This window comes from Arvicanthis niloticus, chromosome 22, assembly GCF_011762505.2.
Source record: "Arvicanthis niloticus isolate mArvNil1 chromosome 22, mArvNil1.pat.X, whole genome shotgun sequence".
Classification (NCBI taxonomy): Eukaryota; Metazoa; Chordata; class Mammalia; order Rodentia; family Muridae; genus Arvicanthis; species Arvicanthis niloticus.
Window position 1 is genome coordinate 5,260,950 of NC_133429.1, and position 20,413 is coordinate 5,281,362.

The following is a 20,413-nucleotide window of genomic DNA, read 5'->3' on the forward strand; positions in this document are numbered from 1 at the left end:
GTTTGGGGCCACATAAATCTACAATGTGATTTGTGAGATGTTTACAACATTTCTGGCCTCTACCCACTAGACAATGGTAGTCCCTACCACATTCATGATCTGTATAAATCTCTCCATATCTCCAGACACCGTGTGCCCAGCTTAGGAAGAGGGAAAAGTCAGTGCTTGTTCACATCGCTTTTACACTATACCCGTTTCTTAACCTAATTCGTTTTCTTTTCTTTATTTTTCATTTTCATTTATTTTGGTTTGTTTTATCACTTTGAGACAAGACTTCTTGGAGCCCAGCCTGTTTGACCTTGCACTTCTTGTCCCAAGCTCTGGGGTTATAAGCATGCACCACCACACACTGCTGGTTCTCTTTATTAAATCAGGCCTTGCTCACACTCTGGGCTCAAGCACTCCTCCCAGTGGTGGACCTCCCAGCACTGTGTCACTCTCCTCTGTGGAGAGTGCAAGTAACACATCGCTACATGAGAACCATGGAGCCTATCAGCAGCCACATGCCACTGCTAAGGAGAAGCTTATATCCATTGTCCCCAACAGAGGCTGTTACATAGCTTCACGTGTGCTAGCTGAATGCTGTCTCACTGAGCTATTATCTGGTCTTTACATATACAAATTCTTTGAGCTGAGCTCAAGGTCTTTGGTTTATTGAAAAGGGGCCTACTGTGGTGTTGGGATTTGGCATCCAAAGGACCACAGGTCTGTTATTTTAGTTATTGGGTTGGCCATGGCAGAAGGATTGCACATTCAAGACTAGCCTACACTACAGAGTGAGCATAAGACCTGCCTGAACTATCTAGACACTGTCAAAATTAAAAGTGCTGGCCTAACATGCTCAAACAAGCTCAGAGTTCAATCTCCGGAACCCACATCAAGATGGAAAGGAAGAATCAAGTCCACAAAGTTGACCTCTGACTTCCACATGTGTGCTGTGACATGCACACCTGTGCATATACACCATACATGGAATAATGGGTAAATAAATAGATCCTCAAAAATAGGCTGCTGATATAAGAATAATTATAAACGCTCTTTGAAGGGTGAGGAAACTGATGTACAGGAAAGCAGAGTGGCCAGCTAGAGCTCACAACTGCTGGGAAGAGTGCCGGACTCTGACATCTTTCTCCCCCAACTCCCCTTTCCATCTCTCCTGCCCCTTCCCTTACCACTGCAGAATGCAAGGATGTGAACAAGGTGGCATACTGCCCCCTGGTGCTCAAATTTCAGTTCTGTAGCCGAGCCTACTTCCGCCAGATGTGCTGCAAAACCTGCCAAGGCCGCTAGGGTACCTGGAACCAACCTGGAGCACAGGCTGAGGCAGGGGAAATCCCTCTGGAGAGGGCATGAGGAAGGGGGGCTGGGATTGAAGGGTGAGATGCAGTTGAAAGTTATTTATTGGGTAACCCCTACAGGGCTCCTGGCTAGGGGGTGGAGAAGAGCTGGCTACCCAGAGACCCTCTTCAGTATCTCGTCCAGCTGACAGTGAAGGGAGAGGACTGCCCCTTATTGCACACATTTTTAAGTCCCTAACATTCCCCCCACCCTTTGATCGGAATATGTACTGTGAAGAGTGGGGGTGGGGAGGGGTATGCTAGTGCCCTGCCCCCCAGCACTGTTCTATCCCTACACTCTGAGCTGGGGGGATTTATATCTGCTATGGGGGGGGAGTGGGCTTGATACCACCTCCCTGTGACCCTCCCCCAGACTGACCAAGGGGAAGATCTACCCCAACCTCTGCCCTGCTTGCCCCAGGGAGGGAGTCCAGCATCCAGGCCATTCCCCATCATGGTGCTACAAGCCCTGCCCTGGGGCCCACACACTCCTCACCAAGAAGCCTTACATTAATAAAGTTCTGTCTGGTGTAGATTTCTGCGCATGACTGGGTTTGTGTCTCTGTATAGACATGCCATCTAGGATGTACCCTAGGATCAAAAAGAACCACAGCCAGGGTTAGCAAGATGTCTCAGTGGGGAAAGGCACTTGCTGTCGAGCCTGAATTTAATCCACAGGAACCACGAGGTGGAAAGAGAACCAACTCCTATAAGTTGTACTCTGCCCTCCACAAGCTTGTGGCATGTGTGCCCACACAATACACACATAAATGAATGAACAACTAGAAGCTTTGTTTAAGGCACAGGGGAAGTAGTCCACACTTTCTAATGGGTCATCTTGGCAGGGAGAAAGGACTTTGGCACTGCAGATAAAAACCTATCATTTTAAGACAAAAGCACAGTTCCTTACCGAGGCTAACAAAGGTCCAGTTCTTTTGTATTCCCAACCAAATATAATCCTTCTGCCTCCCTTCCACATATGGAGTTGTGCTCTTGACCCTGACTATTAGAGAAGAATATAGGCTTCTCAGCTACAGCCAGGACGGGGTGTGTGTCATGGAAAGAGAGCACAGGACACAGAGACATCCCAGTCCTCAGGTGTGGACCAAAGATGGTTTAGAACACAGGTCCCTGACAGGCTCTCACCAGTCTGGTTTGGTCTTAGCCACCTCCCCAGTGGGTGGCATGAGGAGGTGACAACCTCTTGGCACTGTCATTTCCTTAAATGTCAAGAGAAGACTCATGTATGATCTAGTCTTCCAAAGATCAAGGACTGGCTAACATATGGTAGCACTTACATGTGCTAGGTGCTGCTGACAGAGCCAAGTCATGAAAACAGCAAAGCTGCAGGTGTGGAAACCCAAACTGGGCCAGGAATGGTGGTGCACACTTTTGATTCCCCACTCTCCAGAGGCAAGAGGATCTCTGAATTTTGAGACCAAATTTCCTACTTTGCCTAGCCAACTCCAGACCAGTCAAAATTATACAGTGAGACCCTATCTCAAAATCAAAAACAACCAAAACAATATCTAGATTTGGGGGTGGTAGAGGTGGGAGGTGCTTGCTGGATGGATGGCTCTGCTATTAAGACCACTTCCTGTTGTTTCCAGACCAGTCAAAATTATTCAGTGAGACCCTATCTCAAAATCAAAAACAAACAAAACAATATCCAGATTGGGGGTCGTAGTGGGAGGTGCTTGTTAGATGAATGGCTTTGCTGTTAAGACCACTTCCTGTTGTTTCAAAGGACCTTAGTTCAATTCCAAGCACCCACATCAGGTGGTTAACAGCCTCCTGTAACTCCAGATCCCAGAGATCCAGTGCCTCTGGCTTCCAAAGGTGTCCACCCCCTCCCTCTCCCTCCTCCTCCCTCCCTCTTCCCCTCCCTCTCTCTCCTCTTTCTCCCTTTCTTTCCCTCTCCTCCTCCCTCTCCCTCTCTTCCCACTCAGTAAAATCCATTTTTTAAGGCCAATCTGAGCTTAAGCCAATAGCTCACTTTTCATAACAAGCATGATTTTAAATCCCCAGAGCCCACATACAGCCAGATAAAGGTAGCAAGTACCTGGAAACCCTGTGCTTCCACATTGAGATGGGGGGTGGAGACAGGAGAATCCCAGAAGCTTGCATACCAGCTGGCTTGACTTCCACAGTAGGAAACCAACAGAGATGCCTATCTCAAGGCAAAGGGTGAGAACTGGCACTCACCTAAGGTTGTCCTCTGACCTCCCTCCACACAACCACATTGAAAAACACACAAGTGAATGCACACAAAGAGAAATCTGGGCCTGATATACAAATTAGAAACATTCAAGGGGCTTGTGGTGTCTCCCACTCCCTTTGCCCTTCCCTCACTAACAGACCTGGCTTTGGAGGAACATCCTGCAGGGGGGATCATAAGGAAACTCGCTGAGCAGATCCAGGTCTGAAATGGCGCTTCCTTTCCCTGAGTCTGAAGAGAGACCTCAACTAAGTGGCCAGTCCTGCAATCAGCTGACCTGGATGCTTTTTGCTGTAACTTCTTTTCTTGCTGTAGATGATGGAAAAAAGGACTTTCTTTAGTCTGGCAGTGGCTGCCAGCCATCTTCAACCTGTCCCTTTAGGCTCTAAACTCCAAACAGTCCCCTCAGCTCAGTCATTGCTGCTAGGGCGCAGAACATTGTCCCCACCCTCAGCTTCCCTCCCTTGTGGCCATGGCCCCTCCCGCAAAGGAAGTTAAAGAGGGGCTGTTGCAAGAGGAACTAGGGCCAGGAGCCTGTGAAGAAGGAGTAGGTGAAGAAGGACAGCCATGGCAGAGCCACCCCCAAGAACCCTCTGAGCCTGCACCCCTGTCATTACCTACAGGAACCTAGACACCACCCCTCACCATGGTAAGTTGTTCAAGGGTGGGATCTGGGAGGAGTAGCCTGGTAGCACCCTCAGAAACTGGGGCAATGGTTATAAGAACCGCAGAGCCTTCAGAGACAGCCTCACAGAACAGCACAGAGCACCCCATGTCCCTCACCAGGAATCAAGCTCCAATCTGAGAATGCCAGGTCGGGTATGGGGACCAGCACTGCAGCAGAAATAGGAAAGAAGGTGTCCCTGAAGGAATTACACAGTTGTCGGGGAGAGGACAAGCCCCTTTTCAGGGGTTTGGAGAACTAGGTTGTAAATTCATCTCAGAACTAGTCTTCCCCTGCAGTTTGAGACAAGCACTTCCCTCTTTTGGCCTCTGTTTCCAGAGCTCTTATTCAGAAGTTGGTCTAGAGATAGTATTTGAGGGTTTGGGGGCTTTTCTTGGGAACATTCATCAGAGGGGTCTGTGGGTTTGGCCACTCTCAATCCACCAGTGAGGGGGGCTGTGTCTCACATGAGGGTTGTGGGATGGGATAACAATGCAAGTAAGAGTAGGTGGTTTGACTGTAACAGTCCCAGAGGCAGCTGGTAGCTCAGAGGTAGGGTGCCTGGCTAGCATGCTCACAGTCCTGGGTGTCATCTCTAGCACTGAAAATAAGCCATCATCATCCTCATTTAACTTCCAGTGCCAGTTAATATTACTGAAGAGGAGGAGTTGGAGATGTGGGAGTGGGGCAGAAAAGAGCAAAGCATGAAAAGGAGGAGAAAGAGCTAGGAAAGGAAAAGTTTAAAATGGGAAAGGAGACGAGGAAGAGGAGGAGGAGATGGAGGACTAGGTGGGGAAAGGATAAAGGGGCACAAAGAAGAGACCGTTGTCCCTGCTACCCAAGGATGGCAGTGGAGACCGGAGATGCCACTACAAGTTCAGGTTGGAGTCTGTTGATGATGAGAAGGCTGGAGGATGGCCAGCACTGTACACGGTCTAGACCTAGCAGCATCATGGCACATGTAATAAAAGCCAGTAATGGTCACACAAATCACCCCATAGCTCCACAGACCCACAGTTCACTTCAGCTTTCAATTTTTGTCATTCTCTCGGTGAGAACAAGGGCATGTTCTTAGGAGAGGGGTAGTTGTTGGAGTTCTTGGAGGTTATAGCAAACATGACTGGAGTGGAGGCAGGGAAGTGAGATAAGAGTGAATAGCTTTTAGAAAGCCAGTGAGAGCTGGCTCTGTGGGTAGAATGCTTACTGCTGTGCACATGGCCTTGGGTTCCATTGTGAACATCACATAAACTGGGCATGGTACTGCATACCTGTTGTCCCATAACTTGGGAGGTGGAGTAATTCACCTCCCAAGAACTTGGGAAAGAGTTCAAAGTCCTCCATGACTATAGCAAGTATAAGGCAAGCCTGTGCTACATGAGGCCCTTTAAAAAGAAGAAAGAAAGAAAAAGAAAGAAGGAAAGAAAGAAAAGAAAAAAAAACAGGAAGAGACTGGCTACTTGAAGGGAAACCCCTCCTAGGCTGCCAACACTGAAATGCTTAGTCAGCAGACTGCTCAGCAGACAGAGGAGAAATGCATCAAGCGAACAATGAAAAACACTGAAGCCAGGTACAGCGGCACACACCTGGAGGCTGAGGCAGAGAATTGTTGGAGGTCAGCATGAATGGCCTAGCAAGGCCTTGTCTCCATAAAACTAAAATAGGAGCAAGCTGGGGCTCAGCTGATGGAGTGTTTCCTAGCACGCAGGAAGCCTCGGGCTCCATCCCCAGCACTGCATAAACCAGGTTTGTCAGCCCAGAACTCTGGAATTGCAGAAGGTAGAATCAGTAGTTCAAGGTCATCCTCTGCTACGTAGTAAATTTGAGTCCAGACTTCATGACAAAAGACAGACACACAGGCAGGCAGGAGGGAAGGAAAAGGAACTCAAAGAAGACGGCGGGAGAGAAAGAAAAAGACAATTGAGGTCTTTAAGACCCATGGCAGCGTCTGGGGATGCTGAGAGCTTCCCAGAGAGCATCCCGGGATGCTGTGGAAAGAGTCTTTTATGGAACATGCATGCTAAGTACACAGTAGCTGCTGATGCCTCTCAGGCTCGTCCATTACTGGGTTCAGTGGTGGAGATGGGTTCAGGTCATTCCTTTTTGGCTACTGTGGACAGGTCACTGGCTATTCCTCGTTAGGTTGGTACTGTTGTGGTTGCAGTGGAGAGGGTTGCTATTGGTGGAGAAGGTTAGTGTTAACAATGGTTCTCGTGGGTAGGTTAGAGGTGATGGTAATCTGTGATGTTATTTTTTTTTAAGATTTATTTCTGTTTTTATTTGTGTGTATACACCTAATTGTACGCCATCTACATGCAAGTGCCTATGGAGGCCAGACAAGGATATCACATCCCCTTGAGCTGGATTTACTATTGGTTATGAGCACAAGTAGGTGCTGGGAACTCAACTTGCATCCTCTGTAAAAACATCAAGTGCTTTTAACCATTGAGCCATCCCTCTAGCTCCTGCCATGTTTGGTTTTATAGTGCTTTGAATAGAGGTCTCTTGTATCCCAGCCTAGCCTCAAATCCATAATACAGATGAAGATGACCTTGGAAATGTAATCCTCCTGTCTCTGCCTCTCAAGTGATGGGATGACTGGCGTTGTTCACCATTCAGTGCTGGAGATGGAACCCAGGGCTTCACCGTTGCTAGGCAAACACTTCACCAACTGAGCTACATCAGCAGTCTATTGTTTTTTGAGACAGTCTCACATGGCATAAACGATCCTTGAACTCACAATGTAGCCAAGATGACCTTGAACTGATTCTCCTGTCTCCACCTCCTGAGTGCTGGAGTTAAAGTCATTTGCCACCATGCTTCGACAGCTGGTGATTAATAGTCATCATTAATTGTTGGTTATCTTCAGAGGGAAACTGACTGTGCTGGTTATTTGGAACTTGAATGGTTATTAACTCATTTGCTGTTGTTTGTCCATTGTTAGTTTCTAGTAATGGTGGTCTAGCAATTCACTATTAGATTTTGGATGGGATCTGGCTGTGCGTGGTTGTGTAAGTCACACGGGCTTATGGCCCACGTGTAAAGACCAGAGGAGAACAGCTGCCCTGCTCCATTGCTCTCTGCCGTATTCCCTTGAGTCATGATCGCTCATTGAATTTGGAGTTAGGCTGGCAGCCAGTAAAACCCACAGATGCTTTTGTGCCCACCTCCCATAGCACTGGGGTTCCAGGTGAATTTGTGACCATGGCTGACTTTTTATGCAGATGCTGAGAATGCAAACTCGGGTCTGCATGCTTCTGTAGCAAGCGTCCTTACCAAGCCATTCCCTAGCCTTCAGTGTGAGTGTGTTTTTACTTGATGGTTTGTTCTGGGTTGAAGTCATATGTAAAGGAACATATGTAAAGGTTAGAGTCATATGTAAATGTCAGAGAACAACTTACAGGGGCAGATTCTCTCCTTCCATTTGGGTACTGGAAATTGAACTTGGATACTCAAATTCGACAGCAAGCACCTTTACCCTCTCAGCTATCTTGCTAGCCCCTGGGGTTTTTGATGATGGTTATTTTGTGTTTGTGGGTGTTTTGTGGTTGCTGTTGTTGCCATCATTGGACATTTATTTATTAATAATTTATTTATTTATTAATTTACTTACTTACTTATTAATTTATTTATTTATTGTTGCCCAGCCTAGCCTAAAACTGATCCCCCTGCCTCAGCCTCCAAATTGCTGGGATTACTGGCCTGTCTCACCACTTGTGTCTGTTTGTTATTATTTGTTATTGTTGGTGGTGGTTGCTTGATTGTACTTGGTAGTGAGGGTGAGAATGGTGGTAGTTTTAAGGAATGTTGATGGTGGAATTGTTTGTTGTGTTGTTTCTGTTTGCTACACTGACATGGAAGATTTTAGCAGTCTCTGACTTTGTGGGTAGGTGTGAGGGGGTGGGGCAGTTTTGTTTTATAACTGTGGTTACTTGAGAGTAAAGGTAGTTGCTTTGAAGGCTTAGTTACAATGTGAGAGACAGGGCTAGAGACGTAGTTCAATGGCAGAACACTTGTCTAGCATGTTCAGGGCCCTAGGTTCCATTCCTAACACGACACAAACAAACAAAAGGAAAAGTGGAACCTAGAGAGATGGATCAATGGTTAAGAGTACTCAGTGGGCAACAGAATCTGCTGGGCTGCCTTGTCTGGCCTCAGTGGGAGAGGATGCATCAAGGCGGGTTGGTGCCTGGAGGAAGAAGGGGTTCCCCTTCTCTGAGGAGAAAGGGAGTGTGGAGAAATGGAGTGGGGGAGTAGGACTGGGAGGAGAGAAGGGAGGAAAGAAGGAAGGAAGGGAGGGAGAGAAGGAGGGAAGAAGGAAGGAAGGAAGGAAGGAAGGAAGGAAGGAAGGAAGGAAGGAAGGAAGGAAAAAAGGAAGGAGAGTAGCCAGTGCTCTTGCTGAGTTCCAGAGTTCAGTTGCCAGCACCCACACCAGATGCCTTAGTACTGCCTGTCACTCCAGTTCTTAGGGATCCATGGGTATACAGCAGCATGTGTGCACACACACAGCACAGACACACAAATACAAAGAAAACAAATTTTTCATTAAAAAAACAAAACCAAACCAACAACAATAAAAAGCAACACAAAGATCAAAGGGCCAGTGGCCAGAGAGTGGTCGGGGAAATTTACAGAAAAGGAGGTATTTAGAATAGAAACTTAAAACCCACAATTGTGGGGCTGGGGATATAGTTCACTAGGTGAGGTATTTGCCTTGTATGCATGAAGCCCTGTGTTCCACCCATAACACTACATAGACCAGCATGATAGTGTACACTTCTCAGTACTTGGGAGCAGAGGCAAGATGCTCAGAAATTCAAGGTCATCCTCCGCTATACACCAACTTTGAGGCCAGCCTGGGCTATATGAGGCCTGGTCACAAATAAACTAAAGCAACATGAAATGTTTTAACAATACTTATTTACTGTGAGGGGAGTGAACTTGCTTATGGGCCATGCCATACTTGTGGAGGTCAGAGGACAACTTGGAAGAGTTTGTTCCTTCCTTTTATCGTGTGGATCCGGGGGATGAAACTTGAGTTATTAGAGTTAGCAGCAAGTCCCCTTACCCACTGAGCCATCTCACTAACACAGGTACTTTTTTTTTTTAAGTACCCACCACTGAGATTGAAGTGGTGTAGCACACCAGCAGTTTCAGATGTGGGAGATGGTGACAGGGGGATTAGGAGGTTAAGAGTAGCCTGGATGATTAATACAATCTCAAAAGAAAACAAAAACCAAGGTTACTGAGATAGCTCAGAAGCTCAGAGGGTAAAGGTATCCGATTCCAAGCCTGATGACCTGAGACTCACTTCTTCAAGTTGTCCCCCAATTGCAGGTGAGCTGTCCAACCCCCAATACATAAATCAATAAATATAATTTTAATTTTTTTAAAAAAAGCATACAGAAGTAACAAACTGTATTAAATATGTCATGTCTTATCTATATGGGTTTGATTATAGAAAACCATATGATATTTTAAAAAAATAATGAACAATAAAAGGACCCACAACTGATTGGACAAGGAGGATAGGAGAGGATCAATGGGTATCAGCTTTGGGCATGGGAGCCATTAGGCTTCTCAAAAAGACTAAGACCCAAGTCATCCCAACTCTAGCCTCTGTGCAGAGAACTTAAAGGAGCTATAAGAGACCCCAGCTACCTCCAGAAAGACAAAGGTCCCTAGGACCAGAAGGAAAAAAACCCACTGATCTCATCAGATACACATCCCCAACTCCTGTCCTGTGGAGAGAGAGTGAGACACTCAGAACTTTGGGAGGTTAGAACGTTGTTTCCACAGTTCAGAGGTGCGGGGTACAGCCTAAAAACCCTGGCTGGTGGAAGACCAGGGTTCTAGGGCTACCCCCTGAGTGCCAAGTGCAGGGCCCAAGAGCCACAGCTGGAGCTAGCGGCAGCTACAGCATCAGGTTCACATCTCCACAGCTCTCAGGACCCTGGTGAGGAAGGAAGTGGCTGTTCTACTTCTCTCCAGTCTGAAGCTCTTGCTCATCACCACCCGATCCTCAGAGAGCTCTGGTACCAGGCTTGGAGTCACAGCCTTTGGTCCCACAAGCCATGTTCAGGCACTGGTCCTCCGTAAGCCAATCAAAACAGTCAAAGTAAGAGAACAAAGAAGTAAAAGGAGATTCGTTCAATGCGGCCACATTGGGAAGAGGGAGAAGGAGATACAGCGGCACGGGTATACACATCAAATCCATCCTCACAGCCCTGAAATGAGGTTAAGATTAATTAGAGGCCAGAGTTATGCTTATTTATGTACATAATAGAGAAGGTGTGGTCTCTTCTGTAAGGTGTCCTAACAAGTCAGGCTCCTCTGACTGGCCCTAGCTTTAAGCTTTCTCTTATCCCTGTATGATATTCCTGGGAGAAATCTCAGTTTCTTTGGGTTTCAATAGTCTGATAGCCAAAGTGAGGCACACAAGTGTCTCTGTAGAATATGTTCACCCAGCCGACCTACTCACAATGGACAGATCTGGGGTGAATTGAAAACCTCCATCACTTGGCTCTTCCTCCCACTTTGGACCCGTAGGGGCTGACCAAGTTCAAGACGCCCACAGTGATGACGGGGATGTTAGTCTTTTCTTATGATAGCCTTTGCAGCTGATTCATGAGGTCTACTGCACTTGGAGTTCTTATTTTTGAGTAAGGAAACTGAGGCAGGGGAGGCCTAGCAAGCTGCTAGATCAACAAAATGTGGAAGATGATTTTGGCTTGATCCTTTCAAGAGGCCACTTCTCTTAGTAGTCATCTTAACTGTCGCTTCCCCTTCCTTTTTGTAGAAAATGAAAGCTCAACTAGGGTTTGCTGTGAGTAGCCCATTGCTGTTAAATAGCCTCTGAGCATCCTCCCAGGCTCATTTGAGCCTGCGCTCTCCACTCCAAAGAAACTAACATCCTGGAGCTTCACCCCTACCACAGATGTATATCCAAGGCCTTCTTGGCTCTTACAGTCAAGTTGGGCGTTTAGCTTTGGATGATATACCCACCTAGCCTTTGCACCCTCCAACATGGCCTCTCCTTGAGACACTGTCTTCATCAACTTGCAGCACTATTCAGAGCTTCAAGAGTGGAGATTAGACCCCATCTGCCTAGGCCAGGCTTGTACCTACACCAAGCACTGATAGAAATCAGGAAGTGTGTTCACTGCACTACAGAGCTTGCAAGCCTGAGCCCTACAAGAGCCACCACCTTGACCACAAACAGTCCCTCCCTTTAATAGCACGGAGAAGGTTGTCTTGTCATCTCTCACCCACCTCCAACCCTACTCCACCCCACCCCCATGCAGGCAAGCTGACTAAAGAGATAGAGGAAGAATCTGCCTTCCACTTCTCACCAGAGTCACCTACAGCCCCTCAGTGTCTTTCACAAGAGACAGCAGATTGAGTCATATTTAGCTGTGGTCAACTGAGACCACAAACCTATTTGTTGCAACTGCCCCCACCCACAGTTCAAGGAAGGAACTTAGGAACACACAGTTTCAACTTGAACCAGGGAGACAAAGGAGTATTTTTGAGAGAGGGACAAGAGACTGTTTTAACCCCAGGGTACCTCATTTATTCACCTATTTGATTATTTAGCAAAGTTTTCAAAGATTTATTTATTTTTATTTTATGTGTATTTTGCCTGCATGTATGTCTATGTACCATGTGCATGTAGGGCCCTAGGAGGCCAAAAGAGGGCATCAGATTCCCTGGAACTGGAGTTACAGTCTGTTGTGAGCCATCAGATAGGAGCTGGGAACCAAACCAGGTCCTCTGCAAGAGCAGTCAATGCTCTTAACTTCTGAGCACTGGTTGCACCACCATATCCCTAGAGCTAGTTTGAGACAAGGTCTCATGTAGGCTAGCATCCAGCTGAGCACATTCTTGAACTCCTGGATTTTCTTGCCTCCACCCACTGAATAAGGAAATTGAAGACATATACCAGTATGCCCAGTTTATGTTGTGCTGGAGATAGAATCCAGGGCTTCGTGCAAGCTAGATTAACATTCTGCCCACCAAGCAACATCCCTAAAACCCTGCCTCTACCTCACAAGTAGCAAGAAGTACACATAGAAATACACTGATGATTTTATGACAGAGCAGAGCTCAGAGCAACTGGAGGAGCTTGGATGTTGAAGGCAGGACAGACAACGAGTGAATGTCATGAGACTGAATAGACAGAAGCCACTGAGCAATCTGAGGGAAGAGGAGGAAAAAAAAAACAGAAAGAGGAACCCAGCTTTAAAGGCTAAAGGGCCAAGCATAGCTGGCCTTGTAGCCTCTGACCTTGAGGCACTATAGTTTTCTCTTCTGAAAATGGACCTAATAATAGCACCAGTGCCACCCTCTGTGTGTTGAAAGGAAGAGTTGAAGTAATACACTTAAAAATCCTGGTCACAAGACTGGAGTGATGGCTCAGCTGTAAACAGCACCATGCTCTACAATGAGAATAAACCTTAAGGGCACAGCATTCACATCCTGTCTGTCACCTCCAGGTCCTAAAGATCCAACCTTCTGACACCCTCTTCTGGCTTCTGCATGCACACAGGTGCCAGTATCCACACCCCACACAGGCACACATTTATGTACACACATTTGTATATACATATGTGCATACATACGATATTGTTTAAGTTTAGTCATGTAGATCATGACTTAGTCATAGTGTATAGGACAGTTGTAGAAAGCTTGCCAGTATGCATGAAGTCCTGGGTTTGATCCCTAACACTCCACAACCCCTAAATAATGGGTGTGATGGTGCACATATGTCCTGCCACACTGGGGAAGTAAGGCAATAGATCAGAATCTCAAGGTCATCCTTGACTACAAAACAGGTTTGAGGCTGGCCTAGACTATATGACTCTGCCGCATCACCCTTTACTAGGGGATTATAGGAATTATGATCCTTGCCCCAAGGCCTACCCTAGTGGGTTCTATGCTTGCTTTTACATGTGTGTGTGTGTGTTCAACACACACACACACATATATATGTAATATACATATGTAATATGCATATATCCATTATACTTGCATATTATACATATATATTCTTTCTTTAATAGTCTTTGCTGACCTAGAACTCACTATGTAGTCCAGGTTGTCCTTAAGCCAACAGTGATCCATTTGCCTCTGCCTTCGGAGTGCTAGGATTAAGTGCATGGTAGTGCCCTTAGTTAAAAAAAAAAAAAAAATGGCAAGCAAGATGGCTCAGTGGGTAAAGCCACATTTGAGCAACCCTAGTTATCCAAGCTCAATCTCCAGAACCCATAAAGGTGGACGAAGGGAAGGGACTTCACAGTGTTGTCCTCTGGTCTTCATACCATGCACATACACATACAAACATAATAAATAAAAAATGTAAAAAATGAAAAATACAAAACAAAAAGCTTGGTAAGGACTGGAAGTGAAACATAATGGTAGAACAACTAGTATATGTAAGTCTCAGGATTCCAATCATGGCACTGAAAAGTTAGGCAAACATTATGGCACTCAGGATGTTGAAGCAGAAGGATCAGTAGTTCAAGACCAGCCTGGGACACATAGCAATGCCAGGCCAGTTCAAACTTCTGAGGAAGACTTTATGCCCAAACAAGAAGTTTAGCCTATGCAGTAAATGAATTTTAGGAAGCTAGCCATGTCTATTGTTATTTACTGTGGTCACCAAACAAGAGCCCTTCCCTGGCACTTTACAGACCTAGAATCCACTTCCTGTCCCATCAGTCTGCCTGTCCACATCCCAGCTGTTCTCCACACTTCAAACATTAACTCAGAGAATGGCAGGTACACATTTTCATATCATACCAAACTCATAAATGACTCCACCCTAATTTTCATAGTCTGTCCTTACCAACACTGTCTGGTCTTCCTGTCTTGCAAACAGGAAGCACCCACTGCTATGACGAGACCTCTCTCCCCAGCCTCTGCCCTTCCTCTTCTCAGCCAGACTGGTTGACGGTGAGTTCTCACAGTCCTTCTACACTTCTCACTATGATTTCAGACCAGGATCTTGCCAACCACCTCCCTGGGGTCATTCTCAGAGTGCAGTCAATTTTCAGTAGCTCAGAAGACCCAAAATTCCTTGCAGCTCCCAACACAGCCTCATCCCACCTAGATATGTCCGACTTCCCAGGCAGCTCTTTCTTAGCATCTCCAAGTGTATGTCACCTCTAATGGCTGTACACTGTTGCATTCCATGAGCGTCTCCCCTTGCCCTGTCTCCTTCATGTAGAGAAATCTTGTTGCATCATACCCTGAACTCATTTTTGCAGTGCCCGGGAAGAACCCAGGGTCCTGTGCATGTAAAGTCAAGTATAGAACCCACCAGGGTGAACCATGGGGCAATGAACCCCATGTCCTCTAGTAAAGGGTGATATAGCACAGAGGTGAAACCCCCACCTAGACTTCCCCAGTGAGAGACTGGGACATGGCTCAGGAGTGGAGCCCCTGCCTAGAATCTGCCAGAGAAGGGCTGGGCTTGGCCAGGGATGGAGCACCTGCCTAGAAACTCCCAGTGACAGACTGGGGAATGGCTCAGGAGCAGAGTCCCTGCCTAGACTCCCCAAGTGATGGGATGGGGCATAGCTCAGGGGTGGAATTCCTGCCTAAAATCTCCTCAGTGAGGTGCTGAGGGTACAACTCAGGGGTGGAGCCTCCGCCTAGAATTCACCAGTGAGAGCCTGGGTGCAGGGTGAAGCCACACCTAGAGAGGCTGGAGGTGACTCAGGAGTAAAATGCCTGCTTAGCATTCAAGTGAGGCCCTAGGTTCTATTCCCTGTTTCAACAAGAATGAAAGAAAGGAGGAAGAACAGAATGGAAGAAAGGAAAATGAATTCATGTAATCCCCTGCAATGCAGTGGGGAAAGTTACGGGTGCTAAAAAATATATCTGCAAATCTGAAATTAGTCACACTAATGGTCTCAAAACACAGTGAAGCCACCAGATGTGCCCACCTATAAAAGGGCTTAGATGAAGACTCAAAAGGAACACTGAGACAGATAACTGGACAGTAAGGTTTTTGTTAAAAGTTATTAATACCATGGACAGGCAAAGTGAGTTGCAAAAGTGTAGCCCAGGCTGAGGAGAGTTCAGGCGCCAGCACCAGAGACGGACAATATGGCAGGGACTCTGAAGAAAGTAAATCAGGTTCTGTAGCACAAGTAGGAGTCTCAGTCATCCCTTTCTGAGGATAGAGCTTTTACAACACAAGGCTATACAGCCAGGTTCTCTGACTTCCAAGCAGGAGGCTCCAGAGTTACGGAATAACAGCCTCTGCACCTGGCTCAAACTTGAGTATCAATAAAATACACAGGTGAAAAATTCCACACCTGACCTCGTGTGGCAGCCCTGGAGAAACTCGAGTACACTACATAGGATGTAAAAAATGACCTTCAGAGCTTTGCCAAATGCCCCACAACTGAGTCAGTACTCTATCTGTGGCAAGTCCCATGAGCAGTGAAGGCAGTGCCCACTGCATCTGGGAGGTAGCACTGCTGACTGATACAGGCTGTGTTTGCTCTCCAGGTGTCTTGTATGATCTCCAGTTGTTCATCACGATGAATAAATGCCCAGCCAGCCCCAGGCCTAAAGCAATAAGTAACTGAAATGACCATCTGGCTATGTATAGCTATAAAGGAAACGTCAGTGAATTTCCTGTTGAAACTTGGGTCCTAGTCCCAAAATATATCATGATATATGTGCAAATATTCCAAAGTAAAATATTTTTTGAGACAGGGTCTCATTTATCCCTGGCTAACCCCCAGTTTAATCTGTTATATCTGAGGATGCACTTGAACTAACTCTCTTGCTAGAAAGAGAGGTGTGCACCAACAATGTCAGGTGTTGTGCTAGGCGGCTGCTCCACTAAATGAATCACATTCCAGGCATTGGGGTGGCAGTAAAGATGTGTGTATTTATTTACTTTGTCTGTGCATATGTATGTGTCGGTGCATGCACACACAGAAACCTCTGTACAAGCTTGCACTAGGAGATCAGAAGAGGGTGAAGAGGGTGGCAGGGTCCTCCTCCATCACACTCCATTTAGTCCTCTGAGACAGAGTCTCTTCCTGAACCTCTTGCTAGGCTGAAGGCCCCAAACTCCAGCAATCCTCCTGTGTCCAGTCTTGCACCCAGAGCTGGGTTACAGACATTTTTCAGGAATGCCAAGCTTATTACACAGTAAAGCTAACTCTGGTACTCATCATTTTGGAGCAAGTGCTCTTAACTTCCAACCCATCTCTTCAGCCTTTTTTAAAGTTTTGTTTTGTTTGTTTTGTTTTGTTTGAAACAGAGTCTCATTCTGCAGCCCAGGCTGTCCTTAAGCCCATGGCAATCTTACCTTAGTCTCCCAAGCACTGGGAGCCACCATTCTTGGATTCCAAAATGGGTTTGCTGCTTGGTGTTTTTTGGTAGTGGTGGTGGGTTTTGAGTTTTGTTTTACATTGGTTTGGTTTGGTATGGTTTGGTGTTTGGTTAGGTTTGGTTTGGTTTGGTTTGGTTTGGTTTTGGTTTTGTTCATTGGTTGATTGGTTTGTTGTTTAAAAGTAAAAAACTTGAAACACTTCAGATTCCTAACATTTTGATTACAGATACTCAGCTGGTATTGATTTTCTCTTTATACATAAAATATTTTTGTTGACTGGAGAGTGGTGACAATGACGTTAATCCTTAACTCAGAGGTAGAGCCAGGAGATCTCTGTGAGTTAGAAGGAGCCTTGTCTACATAGTGAGTCAGTCTCCCTTCTCCCAGCTCTAATTCATTGTGTGCAGGCACCCACCCACTAAAAATGTCAGCTACATCCTCATCTCTAAGACAACCAAAAATAATCACACAGGCCAGGTGTAGCTCAGTAGTAGACCACTTGCCTAACATGCACAAGGCTCTGTGTTCCAAACTCTGCTACCCCAAAGTGCCACTAAGGACACCGTGCCCTGGTTCCGAACTCCTGACAGTGTTAATCCCTATTTACCTGTATTTAGCTATGTCCCAGACATTTTGCCCCCTGAGCACATAATCACCCTTTTTACACAGAGAATCCCCAGACCTTTGGACCTGAAAGTATCCCTTTCTCAGTCCAGTGTCCATCCATGACCACCTCTTTCATCATAACATATCTTCTGTATTAGTTATTCTATTGCTGGGATAAGACACCGTGATCAAGGCAACCTATAGGAGGAAGTGGTCTGTGATGGTTTGAATAAGAATGGTCCCACTGGCTCTTATGTTTGAATATGTTAGCTTGGGATGTTAGTCTCAGCTGATGGCACAGTTTGGGCAGTTTGAGAGGTGTGGCCAGCTTGGAGAAGTATGGCACTGCAGGGACAGGCTTTGAGGCTTCAAAACTGCCACCATTCCCAGTGTGCCCTCTCTGCCTACTAACTGTGGATCAGGATGGAAGCTCTCAGCTGTTCCTGCCACCATGACTTTGCTCTGCCACCCTGGACTCTAACCCTCTGGAACTGTAAGTGGAATTTAACATTTTCTTTTATAAAGACTTGGTCACGGTGTCTTGTTACAGTAATAGAAAAGTGACTAAGATAGGTTTATTTGGGGCTTATGGTTCCAGAGGGATAAGAGCCCATCACCATCAGAGTGGGGAATCATAGGAGCAAGAAGGCATGGTGACTGGACTTAGAATATGAGAACTCACATCTCAAACCTCAACAGGATGCTGAGAGACCAAACTGGAAATGGCATGACTCTGTGAACTCTCAAAGTCTGCCCCCAGTGATGTACTTCCTGTATAAAGGCCACATCTGCCAAATTGCCCAAATAGTGCTACCATCATCAGAGTAGTGACCAAGTATTCTGGGGACCAAAGTATTCAAAAAAACTAAGACTGTTGGGGACATCTCAGTCAAACCACCATGCCGCCTTTACCCCCCTATTCCTAAATGTCCTTTCACTAGCTTTTTCTTCACCATGACCAAATACCAGACACAGACAACAGGGGAAAGATTGATTCCTGGTTTCAGCAGGATCCATTGCCTTGAACCCAAGGAAAATCAGCATCATAGCACTGGGAGCTTGCGGTAAAGGCTGCTCATTGTGTGGTGGTCAGGAAGGAGAGGATGGGAGACAGGAAAGAAGCTGATAGAGTGCTTGCCCAGCATGCACAAAGCCCTGGGTGGCATCTCCAGCACTGCATATGCCACATGTGCACTTTTGTTATCCCAACACTTGATGTAAAGGCAGAAAGAGCTGAAGCTCAAAACCATCCTTTGCTTCATAGTGAGATTCAGGCCAAACTAGTCTACAAGGTGTGAGGGCTCACTAGAAGGAACGGAGGGAGGGAGGGAGGGAGGGAGGGAGGGAGGGAGGGAGGGAGGGAGGGAAGGAAGGAAGGAAGGAAGGAAGGAAGGAAGGAAGGAAGGAGGGATTGAATGAACAAATGGAGGTAAGTATAGACAGGACCACATCCCATAGGGATGTATGTCAAAGCAATGAGTTCAGCCTTCATTGTTCAGGCTGTGAACTTGAGAAATGGCTGTAGCTGGTGATCTATACTATACTTTATACATGTATATGCAATTTTAATTGTATTAGATTGATTGATTGAGAGAATGTGTGCATGCTATGGTACACATGCAGAAGGCAGGGTACCAGGAGCTGGTTCTCTTTCCCATTGTATGGGTCCCAGGGGTTGAATTCAGGTGATCGGGTTCAGTGGCGCCTACTGAATGATACTATCAGCTCTTTTTAGAGACAGAATCTCACTATATATCCCCAGCTGGCCTGAAACTATGTTGGCCAAATTGGCCTCAAATTCATGAAGGTCCTCCCAACTCTAACCTCCTAAGTGCTGGGATTACAGGCATGTCACATGAGGAAGAATCCCTCAAGGAGCTGAAGATGTAACTCAGCTAGAAGAGCTCTTGCTTATATGCCCAAAGTCCTTAGTTTGATCTCCAGAACCCCATGAACTAGGGCTGGTGGCACACTAAGGATGTCTCAGGCAGAGAAGCGACTTGCAAAGAGATGAGAATGGAAACTTGGTTCAGATTGACTTCATTAATGTGGATCAAGACTTCAAGATGGGCAGTGGTGGGGTACACCTTTGATCCCAGCACTCCAGAAGCAGAGACAGATGGGTCTCTGTGAGTTTGAAGCCAGCCTGGTCTACTGAGATAGTTCTAGAACAGCCAAAGCTACACACACACACACACACACACACACACACACACACACAACACTGTCTTTAAAAAATGAGAGAGACACGGGGCGGTGGTGGTGCACACCTTTAATCCCAGCACTTGGGAGGCAGAGGCAGGTGAATTTCTGATTTCGAGGCCAGCCTGGTCTACAGAGTGAGTTCCAGGACAGCCAGGGCTACACATAGAAACCCTGTCTCGAAAAAAAAAAAAGTGAGAAAGACTTCTAAAGAGTCTAATAACAAGTGGTTTATTGTCAGCATATTTAAAACACAGTACAATTTAGGGGAAAGTTTCCTGGCATAATATAATTCCCAGTGCACAAGGACTATAATTACATTGAAAGTTTACTCGGGGTACATGTCATTTCTTTCAAGAAGATGGGTTCTAGAGATAGGCTACCTGTGGTAGCTCAAGGGGCTAGGGAAATTTCTGGCCTGTTCTCCATCATACAGATAGCATAGAAGTCATTTGGGCTATCTCTGTCCTGGTATGGGAGCTTGGGAGAGCCACTGGCTCTAAAGGTTATTGAGATTACTAGCCACCTCCAGTCCTGGCTGTAGGATGGTCTGGCCCAACACAAATCACCAGGTTATTAATCACTACCAATTCTCTGCTTTCTGGGTGGAAGAATGGGTATTTCATCTTTCCCATTGGAATGATAATCCTGTGTGTTTAACATTCCTGTTCTCCTTGGACATCTGTGGGCACAAGGACTTTTGTGCTATGCTCCCAACAGCACACACCTATCATTGAAATACTCAGAAAGTCACATCATATCCAGAGTCAGGAACAGAGAGAAGCAGAAAGATCATAGTACGTACTGAGTTCAAGCCCAGTGTTATCTACATGAGTCTCTGTCTCAGAGCAAACCAGTTATTTGTAGACGTGAGGAATAGGGGTATAAAAGGAAGCCATGGACAGGTTTTCTGATAGACATAGGATCAGATTGGTCTTTTGGCAGAATTACCTTTACATCACTGTGATATGCCCTCCCAACCAAAACAATACAAATGTAGAGAGGCTTAGTTTGGAACACGGCTTCAGGGA

General features: G+C 46.2%; 2 protein-coding genes across 6 annotated transcripts in view; both read left to right on the plus strand.

Moving 5' to 3' along the window:
* Adamts10 (ADAM metallopeptidase with thrombospondin type 1 motif 10) overlaps positions 1–1,872 on the plus strand; it is a 31,188-nt gene extending 29,316 nt beyond the window's left edge. For 4 of the 5 annotated variants that reach the window (XM_076919731.1, XM_076919732.1, XM_076919735.1 and 1 more), the window contains one exon: positions 1,181–1,872. In XM_076919731.1, the coding sequence (XP_076775846.1) occupies positions 1,181–1,290 (110 nt within the window). In that variant the 3' untranslated portion in view covers positions 1,291–1,872. The remainder of the gene's footprint in view (positions 1–1,180) is intronic. The other variant, XM_076919733.1, reaches the window with a different exon arrangement.
* A 2,186-nt stretch (positions 1,873–4,058) lies between these two features.
* Myo1f (myosin IF) overlaps positions 4,059–20,413 on the plus strand; it is a 52,184-nt gene continuing 35,829 nt past the window's right edge. The window contains exon 1 of the mRNA XM_076919737.1: positions 4,059–4,204. Coding sequence (XP_076775852.1) covers positions 4,202–4,204 — 3 coding nt within the window. The 5' untranslated portion in view covers positions 4,059–4,201. The remainder of the gene's footprint in view (positions 4,205–20,413) is intronic.